At 53.8% G+C, this 24,827-nt stretch overlaps 1 protein-coding gene across 1 annotated transcript in view; it reads right to left on the reverse strand.

The window, feature by feature from the left end:
* Positions 1 to 288: 288 nt before the first annotated feature.
* The window catches only part of LOC115284799 (RRP12-like protein), a 30,460-nt gene continuing 5,921 nt past the window's right edge, over positions 289 to 24,827 (reverse strand). The window contains exons 5-34 of the mRNA XM_029931282.1: positions 24,663 to 24,768; positions 24,320 to 24,436; positions 23,048 to 23,186; positions 22,814 to 22,941; positions 21,854 to 21,952; positions 21,118 to 21,209; positions 19,083 to 19,194; positions 18,765 to 18,862; positions 17,419 to 17,533; positions 15,648 to 15,790; positions 15,298 to 15,419; positions 14,339 to 14,403; positions 14,087 to 14,249; positions 13,496 to 13,650; positions 13,179 to 13,246; positions 12,525 to 12,618; positions 11,792 to 11,950; positions 11,547 to 11,627; positions 11,207 to 11,312; positions 10,907 to 11,014; positions 10,250 to 10,407; positions 8,364 to 8,455; positions 8,041 to 8,202; positions 7,746 to 7,921; positions 7,407 to 7,541; positions 4,881 to 4,930; positions 3,365 to 3,440; positions 1,563 to 1,630; positions 1,188 to 1,270; positions 289 to 820 (exon numbers count right to left, since the gene is read on the reverse strand). Of these exons, the coding sequence (XP_029787142.1) occupies positions 718 to 820; positions 1,188 to 1,270; positions 1,563 to 1,630; positions 3,365 to 3,440; positions 4,881 to 4,930; positions 7,407 to 7,541; positions 7,746 to 7,921; positions 8,041 to 8,202; positions 8,364 to 8,455; positions 10,250 to 10,407; positions 10,907 to 11,014; positions 11,207 to 11,312; positions 11,547 to 11,627; positions 11,792 to 11,950; positions 12,525 to 12,618; positions 13,179 to 13,246; positions 13,496 to 13,650; positions 14,087 to 14,249; positions 14,339 to 14,403; positions 15,298 to 15,419; positions 15,648 to 15,790; positions 17,419 to 17,533; positions 18,765 to 18,862; positions 19,083 to 19,194; positions 21,118 to 21,209; positions 21,854 to 21,952; positions 22,814 to 22,941; positions 23,048 to 23,186; positions 24,320 to 24,436; positions 24,663 to 24,768 (3,373 nt within the window). The 3' untranslated portion in view covers positions 289 to 717. The remainder of the gene's footprint in view (positions 821 to 1,187; positions 1,271 to 1,562; positions 1,631 to 3,364; positions 3,441 to 4,880; positions 4,931 to 7,406; positions 7,542 to 7,745; positions 7,922 to 8,040; positions 8,203 to 8,363; positions 8,456 to 10,249; positions 10,408 to 10,906; positions 11,015 to 11,206; positions 11,313 to 11,546; positions 11,628 to 11,791; positions 11,951 to 12,524; positions 12,619 to 13,178; positions 13,247 to 13,495; positions 13,651 to 14,086; positions 14,250 to 14,338; positions 14,404 to 15,297; positions 15,420 to 15,647; positions 15,791 to 17,418; positions 17,534 to 18,764; positions 18,863 to 19,082; positions 19,195 to 21,117; positions 21,210 to 21,853; positions 21,953 to 22,813; positions 22,942 to 23,047; positions 23,187 to 24,319; positions 24,437 to 24,662; positions 24,769 to 24,827) is intronic.

The following is a 24,827-nucleotide window of genomic DNA, read 5'->3' on the forward strand; positions in this document are numbered from 1 at the left end:
AAAGCTGCTGGGGGAACCTGTGCCCAGGGGCAGCCTGGTTTCTAGTCTGTCTCTACGACCAGCCCCAGAGCCTTCACTGCCCCTCCTGCCCCTCCAAATGTCACCTTCTGAGACTACGAGTGACGTCAGGGAAACCTCTTGAATCAGGTGGGCAAGTTCAAAGCCTGACCCATAGCTACCTGCTATGCCTCAGACTGGATGCTGGAACTGGACAACAAGAGGTCAAGCCACAGTTGAGAATAACTGGACCGAGTTCTTGTCCATGGCGGGGCAGGTGATAAAACAGTGTTTCTAGGGATTAATACATGGCGGTCCGTGTTTATTCCACATCCAATCACAGCAAATCTTCCACACCCAGACCACAGCCAGGCTAAGTGCCACATGACTACGAGTGGCTGGAAGAAACAGGAAACCATCTGCTCTGGTGTGCACAGTGGCTCTGGGCAGAAAGCACTGCTGCCTCACTGGCCGACTCAGAAGTAGGGAGGCCACATTCCCATTTCCAGGCCTTAGGGACATCTCTAAAGGGCAGTCGCCGTTTGGAGCTTCCAAAATCCCAGGTGCCTCTCTGGAAGCCAAGCCCTGTCCAACAAGTCATTGTGAGTTCAGGCTCTGCCAGAAGCTTCAGTATCTGGGGCTAATGTCCAACAAAGCAGCTTGGGAGCTGCAAAGGGACCTTACACTGGGTCCCAGGGCAGCTCTGAGGGCCCCAGGTCTTTAGGGCCGACGATCCTTTCTGCGGAGTTTGTGTCCCACCTGAGACCCCCGCTGGGCAGCTTTGACCAGGCCTTTGAACTGTCCCTGCAGCTTCACCTTCTTCCTGCAGGGACAAGGAACAGAAAGAAGGGTCACATCTCCCTGCAGACGGGTGGTCTCCCTTCCCATAATGTTGACCAATGGCTCCCCCAGCATTAGTGGGAACTGGGGAGAAAGGGCGCTCCCAGGCGGTGGACAGCATGTGATCTGGGCATATGCACTATCCTGCTTAAGAGAGCAGTTCAAGTCAATAATACATATGGGCACCAACTACAGGAAAGTGCGCATTAAAAAGTAAAAATTAAAAAAACTGGGAGACATTTGAGCAATTAAGTTGAGAGTTTACTGAGAATAAGGCCCTCCCCTCTCTGGAGCACTGAGCTTCCCACCCCCACTGTCCCAGCCCGACCGCGCACAATACAATACCGTACCTTCGGTTGAGCTTAGTTCTGTTGAGAGGGATGTAGGCGTAGGGGTCGAGCCGACCTTTCTTCTTTATGTCACCCTTTGCTTTCTGCTCAGCCAGAGAGAGAGTCAGCTAGGAGTATGGGGTTCCCCTTCCTCCCTGCCCCTGACTTAACAGACCCCATGTCCTCCCCTTTACTCTGTGCCCTGGTGGTGCCAAAGGGCTCCTGTGGCTCTGGATGCCAACCAACAAAGGTATGGACTTTAAATGCTAACAAGACCTCAGTGTGCCCCTCAGTGTGGCCTGAGTCTGGCTCCACAAAGGTGGCTCTCCAGAAGGGTGATGAGCACAGCTGCCCTCATCCCATCCCTGAGGGTCTGTCCCTCCCCACGACTCTTACCTTGGCCTTGTATTCGGCCCCAGGTATAGCCTTCTTGGCCACAGGGCGATGGATACCAGAGCCTCCAGCTAGAGGGGGAGCACAGAGACCGTGAATCAGGCAAATCCACAGCAGCCTCCTCCTCGTAGAAGGCAGTGGGTACTTTCTCTTTACAGAGCCAGCAAGGAGCAGAGAAATCAAGGCTAGTAATAGCTGTTCCCTACCAGCCAAGGACAAAGATCTTCCTCGAGAAGGGACTGTCCAGTGGCTTGACAGTTAAGACCAGTGGGCTCCTCAGACGACTTGTAGCCAAACAGACCTACCAATGACCTGGGAGGACATACACCTTCTCCACTAACATGAACCATCCCAGTCTTCAAAGCTAAATCTGTTCCATTTGTTCTAGGAGAAAAGAACACAGGCTTTGAAGTCAGACCCAGGTTCAACTCCCTGATCTACCACTACCAGCTCTAACCTCAGCAAGTCTCCTAATTTCTGGAACCTTTAAGCTCGTCTGTAAAATGACATACTTCAGGCTTGATCTCGTTCAGGCTTCACAACAACACTGGGAAAGAAAGGCAGCTCCTGTCCCATTGTACAGACATGAAAACTGTAGTTACAGAAATCCAGGTGCTTCCAAGGTCGCTTGTTATTTCCAGTACAGATTTCAACATGCTCATGGATGATGACTCAGGAGGAGGACTCTTTTTTCTTTTAAAAGATGATCTGGATGAATCCCATTTTTTTTTTTTTTTAAACAGATGAGAAACTAGAACCTCAGAGAGTCAGCAGGATTGGGCCAAGTTAGCCACAGAGCTAAGAGCAAGCAGTCTTGAACCCAGGCCTCCTCTACACTGTCTGGGTCTGGACCACAGCACCTCAGAGCAGAACAGGTAAACTAGGCCCTGGCCTGTGGGGCCACAGAGGGAGGAGCCATAAGCCCTCTAGCTGGGTTAGGGGCCTTAAGGCTCTGAGAATATACCTGCTCCTGGCAACAGAGCCTGTGCTTTTTTTTTTTTTTATTTTTAAGAGAGACAGAGAGAGCACAAGCACACATGCACACGATGCATGAGCAAAGGAGAAGGGCAGAGGGAGAGAGAGACTCTGAAGCAGGCTCCACGCTCAGCACAGAGCCTGACACAGGGCTCTATCCCATGACCCTGGGATCATGACCTGAGCTGAAATCAAGAGTCGGATGTTTAACCAACTGAGCTGCCCAGGATCCCCTGGGATTGGGGACTGTCTAGAGGAGACCCTGTACCTCCAGATGGGGTAGGGACTCTGCTACAGGGGCTGCCCTCAGGGGAAGGAGGCAGAGGGGAGTAACAGAGGCCTCCCCTGGCATTTGGCAGCCACACTGGTGCCTTTAGCAGCTGCTCTAGGGAAAGGAACACTTTAGGGGGCCAGAGTCAAATGTATCGGGGAATCCCCTGGGCAGGCCCAATACTGACCCTCCCAGCCGCCACCCTCAACACAGGCTACAGTGGTCTCCTAAACCCAGCCTGACTCAGGGCTGGACAGGAGAGACAGAAACCTCCCAGGAAAGGGGTGGTCTGGAAGACTCATGGAAGGTGAGTGGGATGGTGGGGCTCAGGGGCTCTCTGGAAGGGCTGGGGCTCCATGCACAGATCTCCCCGGGCTCTTCTTCATCCCAGACACTCTCAGCCCCCAGTCCAGTCTTGGGTGACATATCAGCCAGTCTCTGCTGGTGCTGACTTGACTGCAATCGGGCCATGCACTCCTGGGGCTCTGCCTGCCACTGCCCTGTCCGATGCAGGGGACAGGCAACACTGCATCCCAAGAGGAAAGAGTGGAAGCCTCACCTTGGTACTGAGGGGGCATCTCCAGCTCCTCATCGTCAGCAGCCTCTTTCTGTTGCTTGAGCTTCTGGTGTTTCTTCTATAAAGTGGTGCACAAAGTTCATTAACAAGGGTACACAATCATCCTCGTTAATGTTCGTAGTGAAAGCAATTGCAAACTGTGTTAGCAGGAAAGGTCCTCTGCCAAGCATTCAATCCCCCACTTACAGGTGGGAACACCAAGGCTCAGAGAGGGTACAAACTATCCAAGGTTACATGGCCAGGCAGCGCAGAAGTACGTTCCAGCCCAGGCCAGGACGGCAATCTCTCCTGCCGGCTTCACACAGAACTCCTGTCCCAGGGCAACACGTGCCTGTGTGACTGCAGCTTAGCTGGTGCAACACTCCTATTCAGAGGGGACCTCCTGCATCAGGGTCCTCTCAGACCCTCAGCTACCATCTGACCCCATAACTCTCTGATCTTTTATGTCTGGTTTTCACGCGGAATTCTGCTTGGGTGCAATGCCCTGATAACCAGGTAGCTCCTTGGCCCGGAGGGCATTTGGCCAGGGATAGGGCATTTGTGAACAAGACATTAATGAGAGCAGTAACTGGGGGACGGTCACCAGGTACTATACTTGTGCACTTTCCGCATCCAGTCTCATCAAGCCAACCCAATAATTCCACAAGATTTATAGAAGAGGAACTGAGTTTGAAAGGTTAGACAGGCCAAGATGGGACCCCAGGGCCTGCATCTGCACTACTAATATCATATCCCTAAGCAGCTGTCCCCCAACGGGGACACCCCAGAAGGCTGGATAGGCTGGCCATGGCCTGAGAGACAGAGAGGGAAGACACGCTCCAAGACACCCTAGAAGTGCTGTTGGCTGGGCTTGGAAGGGACAGTGAGGGGCTGGGCCCGCATCACCCTCGCCGGTTCAGGGGGGCAGGTACCTCCATCCTAGGAGGTACCAAGGTTAAGTCCTTGGGCTCAGGAGGCTGGAAGGCCATGGTTTAAATCCCATTTGCACCTAACAACCCCTGTGAACTTGGCCAGGCTACTTACTTGCTATAAGCCTCCTCTGGAAATAGGGATGACAGAGTCCCCGTTTCCTGTAAGGATTAGACGAGGTGACACATGGGCCCCTCGCACTCCTAAATGGCCCCATGCAGGAACCTGCCCCTTGGAACACACAGGCCAGCTGTTGCCTTTGCAGCCTGCATAACACGTGCCCTCGGTGGAGACACAAAGGGCTCTCTCTCTTCCTTCAGCTGGACAACCCAGCTGGCATGGAAGCGTCAGGTGTCTCCCATGCCCCGCGGAGCAGTCAGCCATTACGCTACACCCTGTACATGCACACCACATCTCCTGGACTGCCTGCTATGCACAGCTTCAAGGCTCTCCTGTGCATTTAGGAAGCAGACCGGGGGTGGGGGGTGGGGTGTGTGTGTGTGTGTGTGTTGGGAGAGAGGTGGCTGAGAAGCTGTCCACCCCAAGCTTTGCCCTGAGATCACAGCCCCCCAGCAGAGGAAGTACTCACATTCCTTCCACCCATGTCTTCCGTCAGGTCAGCCATCTCTTCATCCTCCCCTGGAACCAAACGAAAGGCCTGTGAGCACACAGGGAGCACCCCTCATTTCCCAAAGCCCACGCCAACTTCCCCTTGCCTCCTCCTGGCTCAGTAGGCTGACTGAACTGGCAACTCCAGAAAACCTGCATCCTTCTGTGGGAGACAAGACCCCTGAACACCGACTGCCCTTTTATCTTTCCCATCCCAGGCCCCAGGGACAAGAGCCCCTCAAGGAAGTGGTGATCCTACTCCTGAGACAAATACAGCGTTTTTCAAGACCCTAAGAAAGCCCTGGGTTTCCTGAGGACTCAGGCGTGCCCCAGCCCCACATACATTCTGCTCTGCCAAGAGGACAGCCTCATTCTCCTGCCTGAGAATGCTTTTTTTTGTTTTTTGCCCTATATGTGCTGAGCACTGTGTGGGCATAAGCCAAAGAAGTACGAATCAACAAAATGCACAGGCAACCAGAGTAAAAATAGATCAAACAGACTATCTCAAAATTTTAAAACTTCTGTGCGTCAGGGGACACATCAACGGACTGAAAAAGCACTCAACAGAATGAATGAGAGAATGGGTTTTCAAATCATACAGATGATAAAGGATTAAGCAGACTACGTAAAGACCTCCCACACACTCAACAACACACAGCAAATATCTCAATAAAAAATGGGCAAAGTGCCTGCGTAGACAAAGGGAATTCTGAATGAACACTGCAGATACTATGCTGAGTGAAACATGCCGGTCACAGACAGACACACACTCAATCATTCCACTTACATGAGGCACCTAAATGGATATTCAAACTCAGATTTTTAGAGACAGATTCTGGAATGGTGGTTGTCAGGGGCTGGGGTGGGGGTAACAGTTGTTGTTTAATGGGTGCAGACCTTCAGTTTAATACGTGAAAAGAGTTCTGGACGTTGGTTATACAACAACGTGAACGTACTTACCACTAGTCCACTGCAAGCTTCAGGATGGTTAATGCGGTTTTACGTTGCGTGCATTTTACATCACAATTTCTTTAAAAAGCTACCTGTGTGTGTGTGTGTGTGTGTGTGTGTGTGTGTGTGTGTATACATACATATATATATATATATATATATATATATATATAAAAGAAAAGTATGAAACAGACCAATTGGAGGGAAGACAAACTCAAGCAAAGTCAACCGACAAGCAAATAATGCCAGGAGACAACACAGGACTAAGGGTCGTAGCCTGGGCAGTGGCCAAGCTTGTGGGGAGTGCTGGGGGATGGTGCCGGAAAGCTGGGGGCCAACGAAAGGCCACAGAAAAACACCTGGGTTGGATCTTTAAGAGCAGAGAGGTGGATGGGGTGTCTGGGTAGCTCAGTCGGTTAAGCTTCTGACTTTGGCTCAGGTCATGATCTCGTGGTTTGTGAATTTGAGCCCCGTGTCAGGCTCTGTGCTGACAGCTCAGAGCCTGGAATCGACTTCCAATTCTGAGTCTCTCTGTCTCTCAAAAATAAATTATTTTTTAAAAAGTGGAGAAGCAGAAAGAAAAGGAGAGGTGTTCTCAGCAACAAGGACATATGGGCCAAGAAGGGAGCAAGAAGCCTGGAAAGTATAAAGTGACAAGAGGGGACAGTGCTGTGACCAGATCAGGAAACAGTGTGGTCACCTTTACACCAAGCATGTACATAGCTGTTCTGGTTACTCATTTCATCTACAACCATCTGAAGTAGGTATCGGTATTACGTCCATTTCGGTGTGAGGAAATTAAGGCACTGAGAGGTTAACTGTCCACAGTCACACAGCTGGTAAGCTGGGGGCAGGGGACACAGCGAGAATGCTGGTTAGGAGGTTGCAGTGAGTCAAGGGCCCAAGGATCATGGCAATGGGGAAAAAAAAAAAAAGAGAGAGAGAGAGAGAGAGAGAAAGGCAGATACATTTTAAAGACAGAGGCTTTTTGATCTAACAGATGACATGGGAGAGAGGGAGCAGGAAAGACTCCACAGGACTCGGAGACTTCACACACAGTGGCATAGTGGTTCCTGGACAACAGGAGATAACGCAGTCAGGAAGGGGGCTGCTACCCCTAAACCCCGAAAGTCTGGGGCTACCTCTAAATGAGCTTGGGGCCTCAGCCAAATTTACATTAAAAAGAAAAAAAAAAAAAAAGGAGAGGAGGGAAGGAAAGATACAGAACAAAGAGAGGTCAACAAAGTGCATCACACACGGTCAAGAGGAAGTACAGCATTTTGAAAGTTCTGTTTGAATTATGTACATATTGTACAGATGGCTAGGTTGCATGAAAAGCTGTCTCAATGTGGTCAAAAAAGTTTGAGAAATTCAAAAAGTTTGAGGAAGTTGCCTTAGATACAAGCCCCTCGTTATCTGTATTTACCTACACTTCCCCAACAAGTGGTCACAGAACAAATGCGCGAATAAACGAACGAGTGAATGAATGACCGAGTGAGTGCAGCCCTGCTCGCGCCAGAAGCAGCCGCGCCCCTGGAATGGACGGCGGTCCCACCTTTAGTGCCTTCCTCGTCTTCTGTCTTGGCCGTGGCAGCATCGTCCTCCTCCTCCCGGATGATCAGGCGGCCATCAGCGCTCACCTTGAAGCCATGGTCCTTCTTCTTGCCCCGGCCGGGCCCAGGCTGGGTAGCTGGAGTGGGAGTCAGACAGTGAGGAGAGAGGCCAGTCCTAACCCACCCACAGCCCCATCCAAACCAACGAGCCCAGGTCTGGGCTCCAGATGGGTGCCTGCAACACACTGATGTCCACTGTGGCAGTGAGAGGTGCCCCCCAGGCTCTAACCCCTGATCTTGGCAGCAAGGCTGGACTCATGTGCCAGCCACTTTTTGCCTACCTAGGACTCGCTGGGCCACCTTAGGGTCCAGGAAGTTGAGGGGCTCATCCCCGCCACCCTCCTTCAGCCACGCCTGGCTTCTCTGTCGGGCCAGCTTCCGGCGCTCCTTGGCCTGGCTCCTTTCCTCCTCCTCCTCCGCATCCTCATCCTCCGAGTCGGCCAAAATCTCCTCGATGCTAAGTGCAGAGAACTCCCAAGTTAGGGTGTTCCCAGGAGAGGCAGGGGCAGCTGGGTATAACCCGGTCAGGCTGTGGGTCAAAGACCAGGTTCCCAGGACCCCCATCCCACACCTTACCTGTCACCTTTGCCCTGGGCAGGTTCCTCTCCTTCCTCCTCCTCCTCTTCCACAGCAGCCTCGTTCAGAGCACGGTGCCTCTTGGCTCGGGCCTCAGCTTTCCGAATGTTTACCAGGACTTTGTGGTACTCCTCAGGCAGTAGCCCCTTCACCAGCTCAAACCTGAGGGATGAGGGGCTGATTAGGTGCACTGGCCAGAGAGTGCTATGCAGAGGAGGGTTCCAGCCATGGGGGAGGGACCCAGCCCCTTCTCTGCGGGCTCCCTGCTGATATGGGAAGCCCCTCAACTCCTCCCCTGCTCCCCATCAATCCACAGCACAGACCCGAACTTGCGGATGAACTTGGTGAACAGATTCCGAAGCTTTGTGCGGAAGTGCCGCCGCATGTCGTCCGAGAGCTTCCCGATGGCTTCCATCTGGTGGGCAGAGCACCGAGGTTTCAGGGATGCCCTCTACCCTGTCTGCCCTCTCACTATGGTGCAGACCAGGTAAGCCGGACCAACAGGCCCAGCTAAGGGGTGAGGGTCAGAGCAGCCCGGCCCACCCCTCGGTCCAATGGTGCTTCCACAACCTGGGCAGCCCTCCACCTTCCCCCTAAACCCTCCTTTGTGACAATCCATGACTACCCTACCAAGGTTATAGCTTTACAGTCTTCTGAAAGTAGCTGACACCTAACCTGCATTACCTCACTGAGTCCTTAGAACAACCCCATGAGGCAGATACTGTTATCACTCTCAGTTTACAGATGAGGAAACTGAGGCACAGAGAGTTGAGTGGCTGCTACACAGCCAGAGATAGCAGTCAGCCCAGGTCCAGGTCTATCTAGTTCCACCGCCCATACTTTGTCTTAACATCACCAGGTTTCACTTGAACCCTGCATTGGCCTCGGGCCAGACTATTCTCACACCTTCATCAGGCCTGGCTGGGGCTCACGTGTGGGCGGCAGATCTCACTATCTGCAGTGTCTCTAGATAGGGCTGGAGGCACAGGGCCCCATCGATCCTTTAAAAGGCCTTTATAGGGGCGCCTGGGTGGCTCAGTCGGTTAAGCGTCCGGCTTCGGCTCAGGTCATGATCTCATGGTTCATGGGTTCGAGCCCCGCGTCGGGCTCTGTGCTGACTGCTAGCTCACAGCCTAGAGCCTGTTTCAGATTCTGTGTCTCCCTCTCTCTCTGATCCTTCCCTGCTCGTGCTGTCTCTCAAAAATAAATAAAACGCCTTTATAGAGGCACCTGGGAGGCTCAGTCTAAGGTACAGGTCCTAATCTCGTGGTTCGTGGAATGGAGCACTTCTTCGGTCTCTGCCCTGACAGCATACAGCCTGCTTGGGATTTTCTCTCTCCCTCTCTTTCAAAATAAGTAAACACTGAAAAAGATAAAGGAAGGCAGGCAGGCTCTTAACAATTCTCAGAACCCTATGACAAACTACTCCTCTAGCCCTTCTCATCTTTGTATCTTTGGTCCCCAGTTGGGCTGCAGGCTGGGGAGGGCAGGGGCAGGCTACCTTGACCCCCATCTGCCCTTTCTTGCCTTGACCCGAGTCCAGATACAAAGACAAAAGGCAAGATGGACCCAGAGGTCTGACTTGACACAACCCAGCAGGACGTGAAAAAGCGATACAGTGGATGTAGCTGGCAGGTGGTCTGGGGGACAGAGCCAGCCAACAGTACACCCGTGCCCAGCTGAGGGATCAGGAACCCAGTACCAGAGGGCTCTTTGGGCCATTCTGTAGCCCAGCAGGGGTGTCCAGAGGAGCTTCCTCAAACCCAGAAGGGCAAAATGCAAGAGGGTTAAAAGAAAGCAAGATGCAGGGCTCTGCTGGGGGAGTGCCCCGAGGGCCAGTCCTGAGATTTGGCTTCGGGCCCCAGAGCTACTCTCACTAACACTGTGACCTGGGGAAAGCTCTGGCCTCAGTTTCTCCATCTGCAAACCAAGGAGCCTGCTTACGGACCATTGCCCTGCAAAACCCTTGCTTCTGCGGAAGGGAAGAGGGAGTCACAAGAGGCAGCCTGGGCACCATGCACCTTCCTCACCCCCACCGGATGGGCATTACCCCACCAGTCCTTTCCAGAGCTCCTGCATGACCTTCTGAGAGACAAGATAGTGTGCAGCTAGACCGATGTTTGGAACCTGCTGGCCTCAACACTCACGGGTCCATGCTGGCAGGCCAGAGGCCATACTGCCAACCGCTGGGGGCCGGGGGGACACTTACTACCAGCTGCACGTGCTTGGCCAGGTGCGCCACATCCATGACAACTACTGCCACCTTGATGAAGCCCAGCGCCGATTTGACCACATCACGGGTACGGGAAGCCAAGAGCAGGCACACGTTCTCCAGAAGCTGCTCTACTGTGCTGGTCCCCATGAGACCTGGGGTCACCAGAGGGCCACTGTCAGAGACACCCACAACCCCCTCAGGACCCAACACCCCTGGCCGGTCACATGCATAGGAGCTAACATCTAGGGGACTTCCGTGTGCCCAGACGGTCCTAGTCACTCTCCCTAGAGTAAAGCCATCCTGTGAGAAGGTAGTTTTTCTCACCTATTTTAGAGCTAAGAAACTGAAGTTCTAAAAGGTTCATAAACTTGCTCAATGTCTGGCACGAATGGTAAGAATCAGAACCAGGACCAACACCCAGGCATGAGACCCGAGCTCCTCCGATCCACGCTGCCAGTGGGATGCAGGTGGGCAGGGAAGATGACACAGGCAGCGGAGGAGACATGTGGCAGCCAGGCTTGCCTTTGACTCTCTCCCTCCCCCGAGGAAGGAAGGTGGTAGCGCTCCCATTCTGGTAGTGACTCTGTCCTGACCTTCTGGGCATTTTCCTATCCCCAGGGTTCCCCAGGCCTTCAAGAGAGCAGCAGTCACCTTTAAACTCAAACAGGAGGTGAGTCAGGGCCAGGATGCTGCAGCTGACCATGGTCACAGCGCCCACAAGGCCAGGGTAAACCAGGATGAGGTAGCGTTGCAGGGCCTCTGGAAGGCAAGATAACAATAATCACATCCGGGCAGAGTCACTCTGTGTGTTGCACACTGGGCCCCTCAAGGAGGGGATTCCGGCCAGAGAGGTGCAGCCTGCCCAGGTCCGCAGCCAACGGTTTGGAGGGGTGCCTCCCAGAGGCCCGTGAGCCGAGCACCCACCCCAGTTCTGGGTCACCCATGCCTCACCTTCTGGGTTTGGGCCAAACCGAAGGAAAGCATGGCCCATCTCCACCAGCAGGGCAAAAGCACTCTTCCGAGCACCCACTGACACCTCCTTGGTACACAGGATCACCTGCCCAGACACCCCCTTGAGTGCATACTCCGGAGCTGGCCACCATGGATTTGGTTGGTGGCCTGAAGCAGAAAGGGGGCAGATCGGGGCACCCAAGCTCCCAGGCAGAGAACTGAGGCCACCCAACCCCAATATTGTTCTCCCCTGATCCTGACAAGAAGTGTGACAAGTGTGACAAGAAGCCACACTTCAAGGAACTCCTCAAAACACACACATCCCTCCTGCACCCCTCACCTCCGGGACGAGGGTGCTGATGAACTCCTCGTGCTCCGCTGAGAGTTTCTTCACAATATGTATGAGGCACTTCAAACGGGGCTGCGGGGCAGTGGGGAACAACAGTTAGGACCCCTCAATGCCACCTGGCTCTGAAGGCCCTGTCTATGGTGGTCCCCTCCCGGCGTCACCCATCCTCCTGTGGGCAGAGCACAGATGCTGTGGAGGCCACCCATCCTCCTGCAGGCAGAGCGTGGAGGCCTCACCCTCTTGGCAGGCGAGGAAGTGCTCCGCAGCGAGTCCAGCAGGGTCTTCTTCAGGTCGTCCAGGTGGCTCTCCACGAAGCGGGCCCCGGGGCCCTGGGGGCTCGCACACACCTCCTCCAGCACTCGGTAGGCCTTCTTCTGTATTCCATGAGCCTTGCTCTGGGAGGGTGTATGGTGGTCAGGGATGGGTGAGCAAGGGAGGTTTGAGGGTTCTCCACACATCCTCCCCCAACACCCCAACACACGTACACACCGCTGTCCAATAACAGTCACAGAGCAGCCACCGTTAACTGTGACCAGCATGGGGGATCTCAGAACCCAAGCCCATCCCTGGAGCTCAAGAGGTCTGAGGAGAGCGCCGGCTGAGCATGGACGGTGAGAGGCTGCCTGTGTGTCAGGCAGACGATGCTGCAGTGACAGAAGCCGCCCCCAGCCCTGCAATCCATTCCGCTCATTGGCCTCAGGTAACGCTCATCCAGTGGGGAAAACTCGCTGTGCCCGGACTGCACCAAGGCCTGGGCACCCGCTCATCTTTCCACCTTCTCGCCCTGACTCCCTGCTATCGCAAAGGAGCAGTTATTCCCCCAGGACCCCTCTCCTGAGCTGAAGTGGTCCTGCTCTGGACTTCTGTATCTGTCTACAGGGTCCAGATGAGAAGACAGGTCCTGCCCTTCCAAAGGGTCCCCATATCCCCCAAGTGTGGCCATGCGGGACTCCAGCCTGCACGGCTCACCTCTAGGTAGGGCCGGATGGTAGAGTACAGCTTGCTGATGGCAGCTTCATCCGCATGAGGAGCCAAGGCCACGACCAGGTCCAAGACGGACAATCTGCTCAGAGCAAGAGACCAAAAAAGGGCTTAGCGGGGCTGGAGAAGGGTACAGACTATCAGCGTCTTATATCTACTGGGAACAGAGGAGGTGGGAGAAGTCAGGGTGAGGATGAAAAGGGACGAAGAGGCCCATGAACAACCACCACAGCTAGCACGGAGTTAGCACCCATAAGGTACCAGGTGCTGTTCCAGGGGCTTTATGTGTCTTAAAGCCTTCAGTCCTCACAGCAACCCTGTTGGAGGTACTGTTATCATGGCCACTTCACACATGAGGACACTGAGGGCATATAGTCAGTAGGTAACCTGTCCAAGGTCACATGGCTTCTAAGCAGTGGAGCTGGGATTTGAACCTGGGCAATGTGTTCGCAGGGTCCTCAGCTTTCCCTAGCAGGCCTTAATGCCTCTCCAGGAAGGAGGAGCCAGTTAGGTCTCATAGTAGAGCTAGGACATTCAATAACTCAAAACTTTCCTAAATAATTCCTGAGAGAATCTACAGGGTTTCTGCTAGACACACCCTTTGGCTCCCTGGGCTGCACCACCTCAAGTGGGGCATTTTACCTGGTAAAGTCAGAGCTAGCAGAGTCCAGCACCTTCTCACTGGCTTTTTCCAGGAAGCTGTTCACCAACTGGCAGCCCCAAGGGGATAACAGGAGGGAGGTGGTGAAGAGAGAAATACAGAGCAGGAGCAGGTCACAGGACTGCACTCTCTTCTCTTTTCCTGCCCTGCCCTCCTCCCCCCTCCCACTCAGAAGCCTTGACCCAGCCACTACTGCTATCAGGTGCCCTGGCCCCCAGGTGGCAGAGGCACAAGGGAGCCTTGTAGGTGGGGCCCTTCTTCCACCCCAACTGCTCCTCCCTCTGCACCGCCAGCTCACCTGAGGGTCCGTAATGGTGAGGTACGTTTTCACAGTTTCCAGCACGGCCCGGCGAGGGGCTGGGGTGTCCCCGGCCGCCACAGGCTGCCCATACAGGTTGAAGAGGATTGGCAGAAAGTTCTTGGCAAAACGGCTCACCTCTGCACGGTCAGCCTCTGGCAGGAAGACCAAAGTTTGCATAAAAGTGACAGGAGTCAAGCCTGCCCCAAAGGCTGCTGGGGCTGCAGCCTAGAGGCATGCTTTTGGAGGACCCGTGACAGGACCCAGAACCTATGGATCTGGGGCTTTTCCGGGACAAGAGGTGCCACCGTGCTCTATGTTCCTCCATGGCTCTGTCCTGTGCATCCGCCAAGAGCCAGCCGCCCACTGAAGCCCTGAACACCACTGGACAACACCCAGCAGATGTCAGCACAGTGGAGTGGAGAGACAAGGGAGAGCCTTCAGTGTGCTACTAACTCCTGGGGTCCCCAGAAGCCCCAGGTCCTTGCAGAGTGCTCACTATGGCTCAGGCAGTGAGGTGGAATAGGCCAGGGAACCCGGGCCATCGCAGCCATTCCCCTGACAGCCCCCAACCCCAGAACCCACACATACCTGCCTCACAGCCCTTGGTGATGAGGGTGCGCAGGGCCTGGCACACAGTAACCCTCAGGTCTGGGCGCTCACTGATGGCCATGCCCAGTGTCCGCGCTAGCCCTTTGAAGGAGGCAGCCACGTCTGTGGGCTTCGTGCAGAACCCAGGCAGGAGGGTCCAGATCTGGAGAGGGGGAGGGTAAAGGACAGTGACGCCCAGCAACTCCAGCCCCTGCACCATCTAGCCCTTGTCCCCCCCAAGCGACCCCGCACCTGCCACTGGAGCGTATCGTAGATCTTGGACTCCACCGTCCTGTCCGCCTGGGCCAGATCCATCGCTGCAATGTGACACGAGGACACAGTGGGACCTTGAGCACCCTTTGGGCCAGTAGGCCTTTTACCAAAACCAAAGCCCCATACTGAAAACACGAATGTGGGTGATTCCTCCCTCCCCACAAATTGAAATACCATAAACAGGAAGTGGATGTCTCCTGATAATCTTACTCCCCCAGGGAGAGCCACCACCACTTCTGACTTTTTTACATTTCTTTAAACACGTACACACTTTTAAAAGCATATGCAGGACTGTACAATATACATGTTGTTCTGAAAGCCGGTTTACCTCAACAACAAGGTTTTGTAAGCGGCAGGCTGTGGAATGGCCGTGTATGTGACTCTTTCATTTAAACCGCACGTGGCAATTATCACCCTGATTTTACTCATGAGGAGCAGACCCAGAAGAGTTAAGTCAATTTGTCCAAAGTCACCCAGCCATGGCCTGGCTAAGCTGAGATCTGCATCTAATCTGTTCAACTCACCATCTACTAAACATGCTCATTCCCATAAAAGGTTTCCCTTTCTTCATAAAGACCACCCTGTGGCCTATAGTGGGACTTTATCATAACGAAATTCACCAGAACTCTGCTGAGGAACACGTACATTGTGTCAGATTTTTACTAGGAACAGCTCTGTATACGTGTAAGTTAGTGTGTACTTCTCTAATTATTTCCTTAGCAAGAGAAGAGGCCATTGTGTGTCTGCCACAGGGCAGATGCCTGGCCAGGCCTCAAAGCAAAGAGAGGGACAGCCCCCCTGAGGCAGGCACTCAACCACTAGCTGGCCACCTGCTTGGCTGAAGGACGCTGCCCAGGGTCCCAGGGCTGGGGTGCTGGACAAGGAGCCCTTTCTGGCTCCTTCCAACCAAGGCTCAAGGACTGAGCGGGGGCCCCTACCTTTGCTCTTCAGGGTGGTAGCCAGGGGCAAGAAGTAGGTGGTGAAGAAACCAAGTCGTGTTTCCTGGACGTGGTCTCTGATGACAGGCAGCAGCCAACTCCTTGGGAAATCGAGATTCTCTCTGAAAGGACACAGGGAAGGGCCAGTGAGGAGGGGACATCCTGGATGGCAGTACGCCCAGCAGCACATCGCCTGCTGAGCTGAGGAGCGGTCCATGCCCTGCTGTGGCCTCTCTGGCTGACCCCCACATGACACACAGGCTTCACCCCCCGTATGAGCACCTGCTGGAAAAGAACGAGCTAGCAGATCCCCCAGGGCCCATACGGAAGCCAGCCAGGATCACACTTACTCAGAGCCATCAATTTCCAAAGGCACAGCCTCTAAAACCACCTCGGGGCCCATGCTGGCCACTGCAGCCCCCACTGCCTGATCCAGAGCTGCCGTGTGAGGGAAGTGTGGGGAGAGGCGCAGGTCACACAGGGACTGTAGGCACTGAAGCAAAAAGATGAGAGATCACACGTCGAGGCACGCTGATAGAACAGGTACCCACACTTCAGTCGGGGCCCAAGTCTCTAAGAGGATGAAGTCAGGAGCATGGACCCAGGTTAAACTCTAGGTCAGTGATCACAAACCAACAACCAAATTTAACCTGGTGCCAAGTCTGACCACTCCCCAAGCCCCATGATTTTAAAATAGTCTGTATTCTTGGGGCACCTGGGTGGCTCAGTTGGTTAACTGTCCTACTCTTAATTTCAGTTCAGATCATAATCCCAGGTTTGTGGTATCTAGCCCCATGTTGTGCTCTGAACTGAGCAGAGTCTGCTTAAGACTCTCTCTCTCTCTCTCTCTCTCCCCCCGCCCCCACTGGCACTCTCTCTAAAATTAAAAAAAAAAAAAATCTGGGGCGCCTTGATAGCTCAGTTGGTTAATAGTGCGACTCTTGGTTTCGACTCAGGTCATGATCTTACAGTTCATGAGACTGAACTCTGCCTTGGGCTCTACGCTGACAGTCTGGGGCCTGATTGGGATTCTCTCAGCCATTCTCCTGCCCTTGTGCATGCTCTTTCTTTCTCTCTCAAAAAAAAATCTGTATTTTTTAGTCACCCATAAAAATCAGATTTCACATACAAATGTAGATTTCCAATTTATCTTGAAAAATGGTAAACATTAAAAAAATTTTTTTACGAGGTAGGGGAGCGCCTGCATGGCTCAGCTGGTTAAGCATTGGACTTCAGCTCAGGTCATGATCTCATCATTCATGGGGTCAAGCCCCATGTCGGACTCTGTGCTGTTAGCTCAGAGCCTGGAGTCTGCTTCAGATTCTGTCTCCCTCTCTCTTTACCCCACTCACTCTCTCTCTCTAAAATAAAATAAACATTAAAAAAAATTAAAGAAAAAAAAGAAAAATGGGAAAGACAAAGGCAAAAAAACAAACTCACATGTGACAATTAGCAAATCAGCAGATGCTGAGGGGGAGGGGTAGTTACCCTTCAAGACGGAGCTGTGCCCTCAAGCCCCCCAGAGCTTCACTTGTAGGAAGTCACATTTGTCAACCTGATCTATTAGGAGCCAGGTTTCTCGAGGAAGCCCCTGCCATCCCAGGGTGGCTCCTTTCTTCCAGTGAGCAATGGTGGGAGTCAGTGCAGGCACCATGAGGCCAAGAGCTGCTGATAAGGGGCCCGGGACCTCAGGCCCCTACCCTCTCTCAGAGGTGGAGGGGGTCCCTGGGGGAATCCCTGATCCTTAAGTGGTTTACTCTGGGCTGCAGTAACCTCTGGGACCTTAGTCTGCTTAAAACACTATAATCCCTTGTTACAGAAAATTTAGAGAATTAAAAACAAAAAGCGGGTGGGGGTGAGAGAGTCCCACTGGTTCCCTACTCAAGCCACCCACTTCAGAAAGGACTGGTGAGCAGCTCCTGGCAGGGGGCCTGGGGGAAGGCCTACCCCTCTTCTTGTTTCCCCCAGATTGGCTCAGTCACCTTCCTGGAGACACAGTACTTGGCACCTGCTGTGGGCGCCACTGGGGTGTAGAGTGGGGTGAAGTACAGGGGTACTAGACACGGGACCGACAGCCCAATCGCCACCTCCTGCCCTGGCCCCAGCAGCTCCCCAGCTCACCTTCTTCATCACAGGATGGGCCTGCCGCCCACACGCCTGGAAGAAGACACATAGCAGCTGCAAGACGGAGCTCCATGCCGCATGGAATTTGTATGTCAGGCCTTCCTCCACTGCCCTGCCAAGGGAGCAGGCAGTCAGGGCCAAGTCTGTGCTCACATGGGCCCCAACCAACAAGTCCATGGCTGGCACTGGGAGCAACAGACCATCAGCTGGCCAGTAAGGGTGGAGCTCCAGGAAAGACCAAGGGGGAGAACAAACATTTCTGAAGGAGCCCCTGTGCTGAGGTTCATTTATGTAATCCTATTGCTTAAAGAAACTCTGTGAGGTACCTTAGTTCTTACATCTTCTGATGCGGAAAATGAGGTTCAGAGAGTAGAAATAAGCTGCCAGGGTCACTCTGCTAGTGGCCATACTGGGCCTCCAAAGCCCATGCTTGGTCACTGTCTCATGCTTTCCCAGGCTGACCCGAGGTGGGATGCCAGGGTAGGCACAGGTGGTCTGGGCGCAGAGCGGAGAGCTGCGCCAGGCTGGCTCTATCTCCCAGTCTAGGGCCCAGGAGATTTTAGGAAAGAATGGCCAATAGGGGGTTAGTAGGGGGAAATGGGTGAGCCAGATGTGGGGGTGGCTCTGTTTCTGGGTTTTCCCGAAACCTCATCACAGATGTATCCACAGGCAACAGGCCTATTTCCTCACAGGGAGCAGGACCCAAAGCACCACACCTTGGAGCTGAGCAGGCCAACCTAGGGGGGACACCAGGCCCCTAGCCCCTTCCCTGGGACCACCGCAGGGTGCACGGTGCTCCAAGGCTCCTGACTGCCCACAGGGAGGGCGAGGACAGCCAGTGGCCATATCTCTGAATGGCTCCTCTTGCAGGTGTGGAAGGCAGCACCAGATGTGAGTAAGAGTGGGCTCTGCTGTCAGGCTGCCACTTTGTAGTTGGGTGACCTCGGCTTGCCCACCTGTCAACCAAGGGTCAGCACGTATCTCCCAGGACCACAGGGACCAGTAGAAGTTTTTATGCACCAAGCGCTTAACTATGTCGCAGATACAGTTCTGAGAACTTTCCACACACTCCCTCATTTAACCCACACCTCCATTAGTAAGCTTTGATGAGGATCCTGAGGTACCTAGACACGGAGGAACTTGCCCCGGATGACTGGCCCAGAGTCCACGGTCATGAGCATCGTATCATAGGCCCTGGAACGTGGCCAGGGCTCGAATCCACAGCGGCTGCTCTGGCACTGCACACATGTGCGCAGCAAGTGACAAGTGGGACACCTGTCATTACATGGAACTTTCTACAAGGAACATGTTATTCCCTCCTAACGCGGACACTAGTTTCTCACCTGAACATCTTGGCGACATACTGCGCAGGGCCCGAGGCTGAAAAAGTCACAGAGCCAATGCTGGCCATGTGGGGAGCGACACATTCCTTCAGGATCTCCTGCAAAAAAACGCGGCAGCTGTCTGGCCCAAAGCAGCCCTCAGTGCACCTGAGCCCTCCCAGGTGACCGCTTCTGGACACTTCTAGGCCCATCTCCCAAGAGAACCTCCTTCCCGGGGCGCAGCTGGATCTCCAGCATGACTCTGGGGAGACAGGGCGGCCAGCAGGACCCCCTGTGCTCCCACTTCCCCTACTCAACCTGAGGCTGGAGCTGTCATACCCGAAGGCTCTGAGTGGCAGCCATCACCACCTGTGAGTGTGGGGAGAGGAGGCAGGTGGTTGCAGTTCCAAAAAAGCGAGGGAGGTGGCCCAGTCCCAGGTCCCGCTGTAGTCTGTCAAGACAAAAGGCTTCTGTGGAGCCTGGCCCTGGGTCTCAGGAACCAGATACCCAAGTCCAGTGACAGTCACTGATCTGCAGGGCTCTACAGGGTCCTTCTAGCAGGCAATTAAAAAAAAATTTTTTTTAATGTTTTATTTATTTTTGATACAGGGAGAGAGCATGAGAGGGGGAAGGGCAGAGAGAGCAGAAGACACAGAACCGAAAGCAGGCTCCAGGCTCTGAGCTGGCTGTCTGCACAGATTCTGACGCGGGGCTCGAACCCACGAACGTGAGATCTGACCTGAGCCGAAGGTGGAGTCTTAACCGACTGAGCCACCCAGGCACCCCAACGCGGGCAATTTTAGAAAGTGCTGTCAGGGCGCCCGGCTAGCTCAGTCGGTAGAGCATAAGACTCTTAGAAAGTGCTGTCATTCAAGTAGCCACATTCAAATGTGAAAAAATTCAAATAGGTCTTCAGAGAATAAAATATACAGCCCGCTTCCCAGATCACAACTTTCTCCGGGACTGAACTTCGGATGCACTTCCCAGAGGAATATCAAGGTTAGCTTTCTCCAACACTCTTCCCGCAGTTGTTATACATATACAAAGTAGTGACGCGTGCTAACAGCTACCTGCCGTGTTTCACATGTCAAGTGCTCATGTAACACATATTCATTCACTTAATCTTCACAACCCCTGATATTAAGTCCTATTACCATCCCCATTTCATAAGTAAGAAAAGTAAAGCACAGAAAAGTCAAGTAACTTGCCCAAGGCCACTTCGCTAGTGAGAGGGAGGCGTCAGGATTCACACCCTGGTAAGTCCTGCTCCAGAGTGCACAGAGTCATATCACCCACCCTGTTCTCAATATGTCTTGGGGGTCTTTCTTTTTTATTAAAAAAAAAATATTTTTTTAATGTCTTTATTTTGAGGGAGAGAGACAGAGTGAATGAGGAAGGGGCAAAGAGTAAGGGAGACCCAGAATCTGAAGCCGGTTCTAGCTCTAAGCTGTCAGCACAGAGCCCGACGTGGGGCTCGAACTCTCCAACCGTGAGATCAAGACCTTAGCCAAGTTGGCCGCTTAACCGACTGAGCCACCCAGGCGCCCCTTGGGGGTCTTTCTATGTCCACCTGCACATATCCACTCTGGTACTTTCTAACGGCTGCACAGTATCTCACTGTATAGTGAACAGTCCCCTCAGTGGGCACATTAGGTTGTTTCTTGGTTTCTAGGGTTGTCATTACCTATAGCAAACAGCCTGGGATGTATATCGTGGCACAACTGTGGGAGGTCTCCTGGTAGGATTCATGCCAAGAAGTGGACTATTTTCCAGCACCTCCAGGTAAAAGGTGGATGGTGCAGAAGAGGACCGGGGCTGGAGACATGCCCTTGCTCCTCAACAGTGGCATGACTAGCTCCCTCACAGTGCTTCTGTGTCAGCCTCATGGAATAGGCTAGGCCCTTCCTCCCAGGGTGGCTGTGATGAGTGACCAGAAGCAACGATGCCAAGCCCACAGCACGGTGCCTGACAGCGGGTGATGGGAACCCCTCAGCAGAAGAGAACAGGCATAACATGGTGGACATGAGACAGTCTGTGAAGGAAAGCAGCCACACAAGAATCAAGGGCTGACAAGAACCAGAATGGAACTCAGGGACCCCCAGTGTCCTAGTGAGTTGCTTTCAGCCTGCCCGGTTGCTCCTCGGAGCTTGCTCCTAACTGTTCTGTTCAGGGAGGAGAGCACTGGCTCTGGCTGACACAGGCCACACCCTCCTGCCCTGTCCCGTGCCTCCTAACTGCAGTAGCTGGTCTACAGTACACTCAACAAGGGATGCTGCCAGCCCTCTCCAGCTCCTGGCTCACATCCGTCCCATCTGCACTGCAGAGCAGGGAGCCTGGCTCTGGGCCCTAGGACCCCCCTCCACCGTACCCCTACCTGACCAGGTTGATGTGGGCTTTCTCCATGACCTTAAGCCAGGCCAGCAGGGGCTGTAAGTCATTCTCGCTGGGAACATAGTCATATAAGGCCTAGAGGTGGGACAGGGAATAAGCAGGGTACTGAGCAAGTGGGGCAGCAGCAGCCTAATGACAATGAGCCCTTCCCATCCCCACACACTAGCGTGTCCCAGTGATAGGCCTACACACATGGCCCTAGAACTGACAGTCCCCTTGGACTTCCCGGGTCCTGCCTTTCCCTGCTCCATGAAGCCATTATAGTTCTGCTCCTATGAGATCAAACTCTCTAGAAGCAGTTCAGTTAAACTTGTGTCACACAACCTTTTAGTTCTCACAAAAGCCACAGAGCCCTTCTCTGGAAAAGTACACACGGGCACACACACGCACATTTTGCAAATAAACTTGGGGGGTGTTTATGACCCACTTCCTCAAATCCATCCAGGGATCCCTAAATTTGAGAGCCTCTGCTCAAGGTGTACGTTATACCACGACACCATGCTGAAACAGTTTCCTAAGTAAGTGAAGGCTCAGGGCCCCCAGCTCTGTGGACACTGATGTGACTCCGGCGGCCAGTCTCCTGGATGCCTGCCTCCTGGCCTCCTGGCCTCCTCTCTGGGCAGCCCATCCAGCCCTCTCCACCTCACTCTGTAGGTAAGTAACACGTCCCCCCCTCCCCCCACCACAGCACTGGCCTCCCCCTTCCCACCAGGCCTCACCGTGATGATCTGGGCGTTGAGCTCTGCTGACAGGGTGGCCAGGCTGGGCTTGGCGTGGAAGAGGCTGTGAAAGGCCTGCATGGCACAGGCTGTCACTAACTGGAGAAGACACGCATGCTTAGTGGGGAACCGCAGAGCCCACAGCTGCCCTGGGCTCCTCAATCTCCTACTCTAGAAGCTGGCTGGAGGGAGACCCAGGGCCCTGACCTCAAGCATGCCCCCCACACCCGCACACTCAGAGGGCTGTCACTTTAGGAAGGCTTGGCAGCCACTGAAAATTCTGAAATGATATAAGCAAAGGCAGAGAAACATGAACAAAATATTTTTAACATAATAGGCTAAAAAAGCAAACTATAAGTGGTGTGCACACTATAACTGTATCTTCACTTTTTTATCTATGTTGGTTTATCCAAAAAAATGGCTGGAAGGATACACAGCAAGTTGTTCTGTGTGGGATTTTCCTTTTAAACAATGATCATGCGACTTGTATGATGCACACTTAAAACATGCACGCAAACAAACACTACCAGAGGGTACATAACAATTAAGAGAATTCTGCCAGCACGACAGAAATGCAGGGGATCATTGTCTGTGTCTTTAAAGACATTATACAGATCTGTGAGTAAACAAGCAAAAGAAAGAAAAAAGAACCACGATTGTGACTGAAACAGAGCTCAAGCTGGGAGAGGGCTGGCAACTTACCTGCCCCGCCATGGCTCTCCCTTCCCCTGACCTGATCCCCAAGGCCAGCTCCCAATGGGACCTGTACCCTAAAGAGCACCTGGTCCACCCAATACCAGGATGGCCGGTGTTCTTGGTTGGAGGTAAGAGCAGAGTTGGGATGGGGAGACCCTAGGCCCTGCTCTGGCAGCAAGTTCCCAAGCATCAGCACCATGGGCCTGGGTCTGAAGCTGAGCCCCCAACCCAGACATGCTCCTCTGGCTCCTGGGCTGAGCTCACCACGTGGCTCAAGGTCATGACCCTGAGTAGAGTCTCACTGCAGCTCTTCACCAGGCCTTCTGGGAAGCAGGGCAGCAGGTCCTTCAGCAGCGTCAGCATGTGCAGCGTGGTGGTGGCCTCCTTGGAGCCTGGCAGACAAGAGGGCGCTGAGCCTCCAGCCCACTCTCTGTAGGGAGCCCCGTCCTCCCAGGCTGGCTTCAGCCCCATCCGCCCTGCCGTCAACCTGGTTCCCACCTCCGGACTTCTCAATCTCCTGGATGCAGAACTTGGCCGTGGAAATGGCAGCAGGATGATGGGCAGGGGCTTTTTCACCAAACATGAACTCACTGCCCTTGAGGATCGAGCACACTCCATGCTGGGCAGCTTTCCGGATCTGAGGGGCAAGGAAAGGGGCGCTGGGGCTGGAGCCAGGTCAGCATCCAACCAGCAGCCTCAGTGCTTGTCACAACCAACCGACAAGCATCAGTGGCATGCCTGCTACGTGGCCGATGCTGTACCCAGGCCTTCCTGTGTGCAGACTCCTGAGCTGGGGAATGAGACAAACCTCGTTCCAATCCCTGCTCTCCCTGAGTCATCAAACGGCCCTGAGCAAGCCAAATGCTTCATCTCTGAGCTTCAGTGTCCTCACCTTTCCTGTAGGGATTTGCTCCTTCAGCTGGTCACCCAGCAATACAAGGTGTGCGCCAAGCCAGGCACTGTGCTCAGAGCTGGCGGTCTAGCCGTGACCAGAACAAACAATTCACAGTGTACTTGGGAGGCAGAAAACAAACATACACATACCAGCAGGTAAAAGTACTTTGCAGACAATACAGCAAGGGTTGTTAGTTTTTATATATCGGTCAGGAAAGTGTCACTCCAGTGAAGTGACATTGCAGCAGAGGCCTGAGGAGGGTGAGGGCAAGGCCACCATGCACAGAGAAAGAGGTGTGCGCCTCCCTGGGACTGAGTGCTGAGCACACTGAGTGTCCACTGACTGCTGCCTCCGTTATGTACTCCCTGCCCTACATTTCAGGAGGAAGGGGAGTGGCTGACCACCATTTCCTGTGTGCCTGCTGTAAGCCAGGAGCCGTGCCGGCCTGTGAGGGACACTGGAGTCTCCACGCACCCTTGCAGCAAGGATGGTATTACTATCCCTACTTTACAGCTAGGAACCCGAGGCTTGGACGGGTAAGGAGCTGCCCAAGGTCACACACAAGCAGTGAATCCAGCATCCAACGGAGGTTGGATATCCACTCTGCTGCTTCCTGCCCCTGCAGCTAAGCTTGGTACTGACCAGTGAGGCAGCGGAGACTCAGGAGAGCCAGGCGGCAACCATGCCTCCTATAGGCTGAAGAGCTGCCCCTCACGCTCCAGAGCTAAGCAAGTAAGGCGTGAGAGGCATAAAATAGATTGTCTGGGCAAGAGCCCAGTCCCCAGGGCAACCTCCCCAAGCCCACTTCAACAGACATCCCCGGAGCACTTCCTAGAGTACCCCTCCTCCATGTTCTGGGGGCCAAGCAGCCTCACCTTGGGCTTGGTGTGCACGGTGAAGCTCAGCAGCCCATGGTACACCTGCAGGGTCACGGGGTAGCTCCAGGCTTCTAAGTCCTGTTTCCGCAGAAGGGTGGCCAGGCAGGAGAGGACCTTGAGAAGAGAGTCAGAGTCTCTCAGCTTCATTGGCTTCAGCCAGGTGGGACAAGAGCCCAGGTTTTCACCAGTTCCAGAAAATCGTGCAGGGATCCATCTGAGGTCTACACAGTGCCTATATCCTCCCCCCATCCCCCACCTAGGAAGGATCCAAGCTTCAGCCAAATCTGTGATCTGTGGGGCTCGGGAAGATGGCAGGGGGGAAGCAGACCCAGACACTAACCCATCGGAGGGCAGACGTGGAGCCGCTGCTGGCCTGAGCGGACATGATGTCCATGAAGGCTTTGGAGGTATCAGAAAACTTCTTAATGAGCACGGGGCTGGGCACGCTGTGGGGAGAGAAGAGACATGCTCAGAACCCCAAGGGGCCTCCTAGAGCAGCTGGCGC

The sequence above is a fragment of the Suricata suricatta genome, unplaced genomic scaffold (assembly GCF_006229205.1).
Source record: "Suricata suricatta isolate VVHF042 unplaced genomic scaffold, meerkat_22Aug2017_6uvM2_HiC HiC_scaffold_21, whole genome shotgun sequence".
Classification (NCBI taxonomy): Eukaryota; Metazoa; Chordata; class Mammalia; order Carnivora; family Herpestidae; genus Suricata; species Suricata suricatta.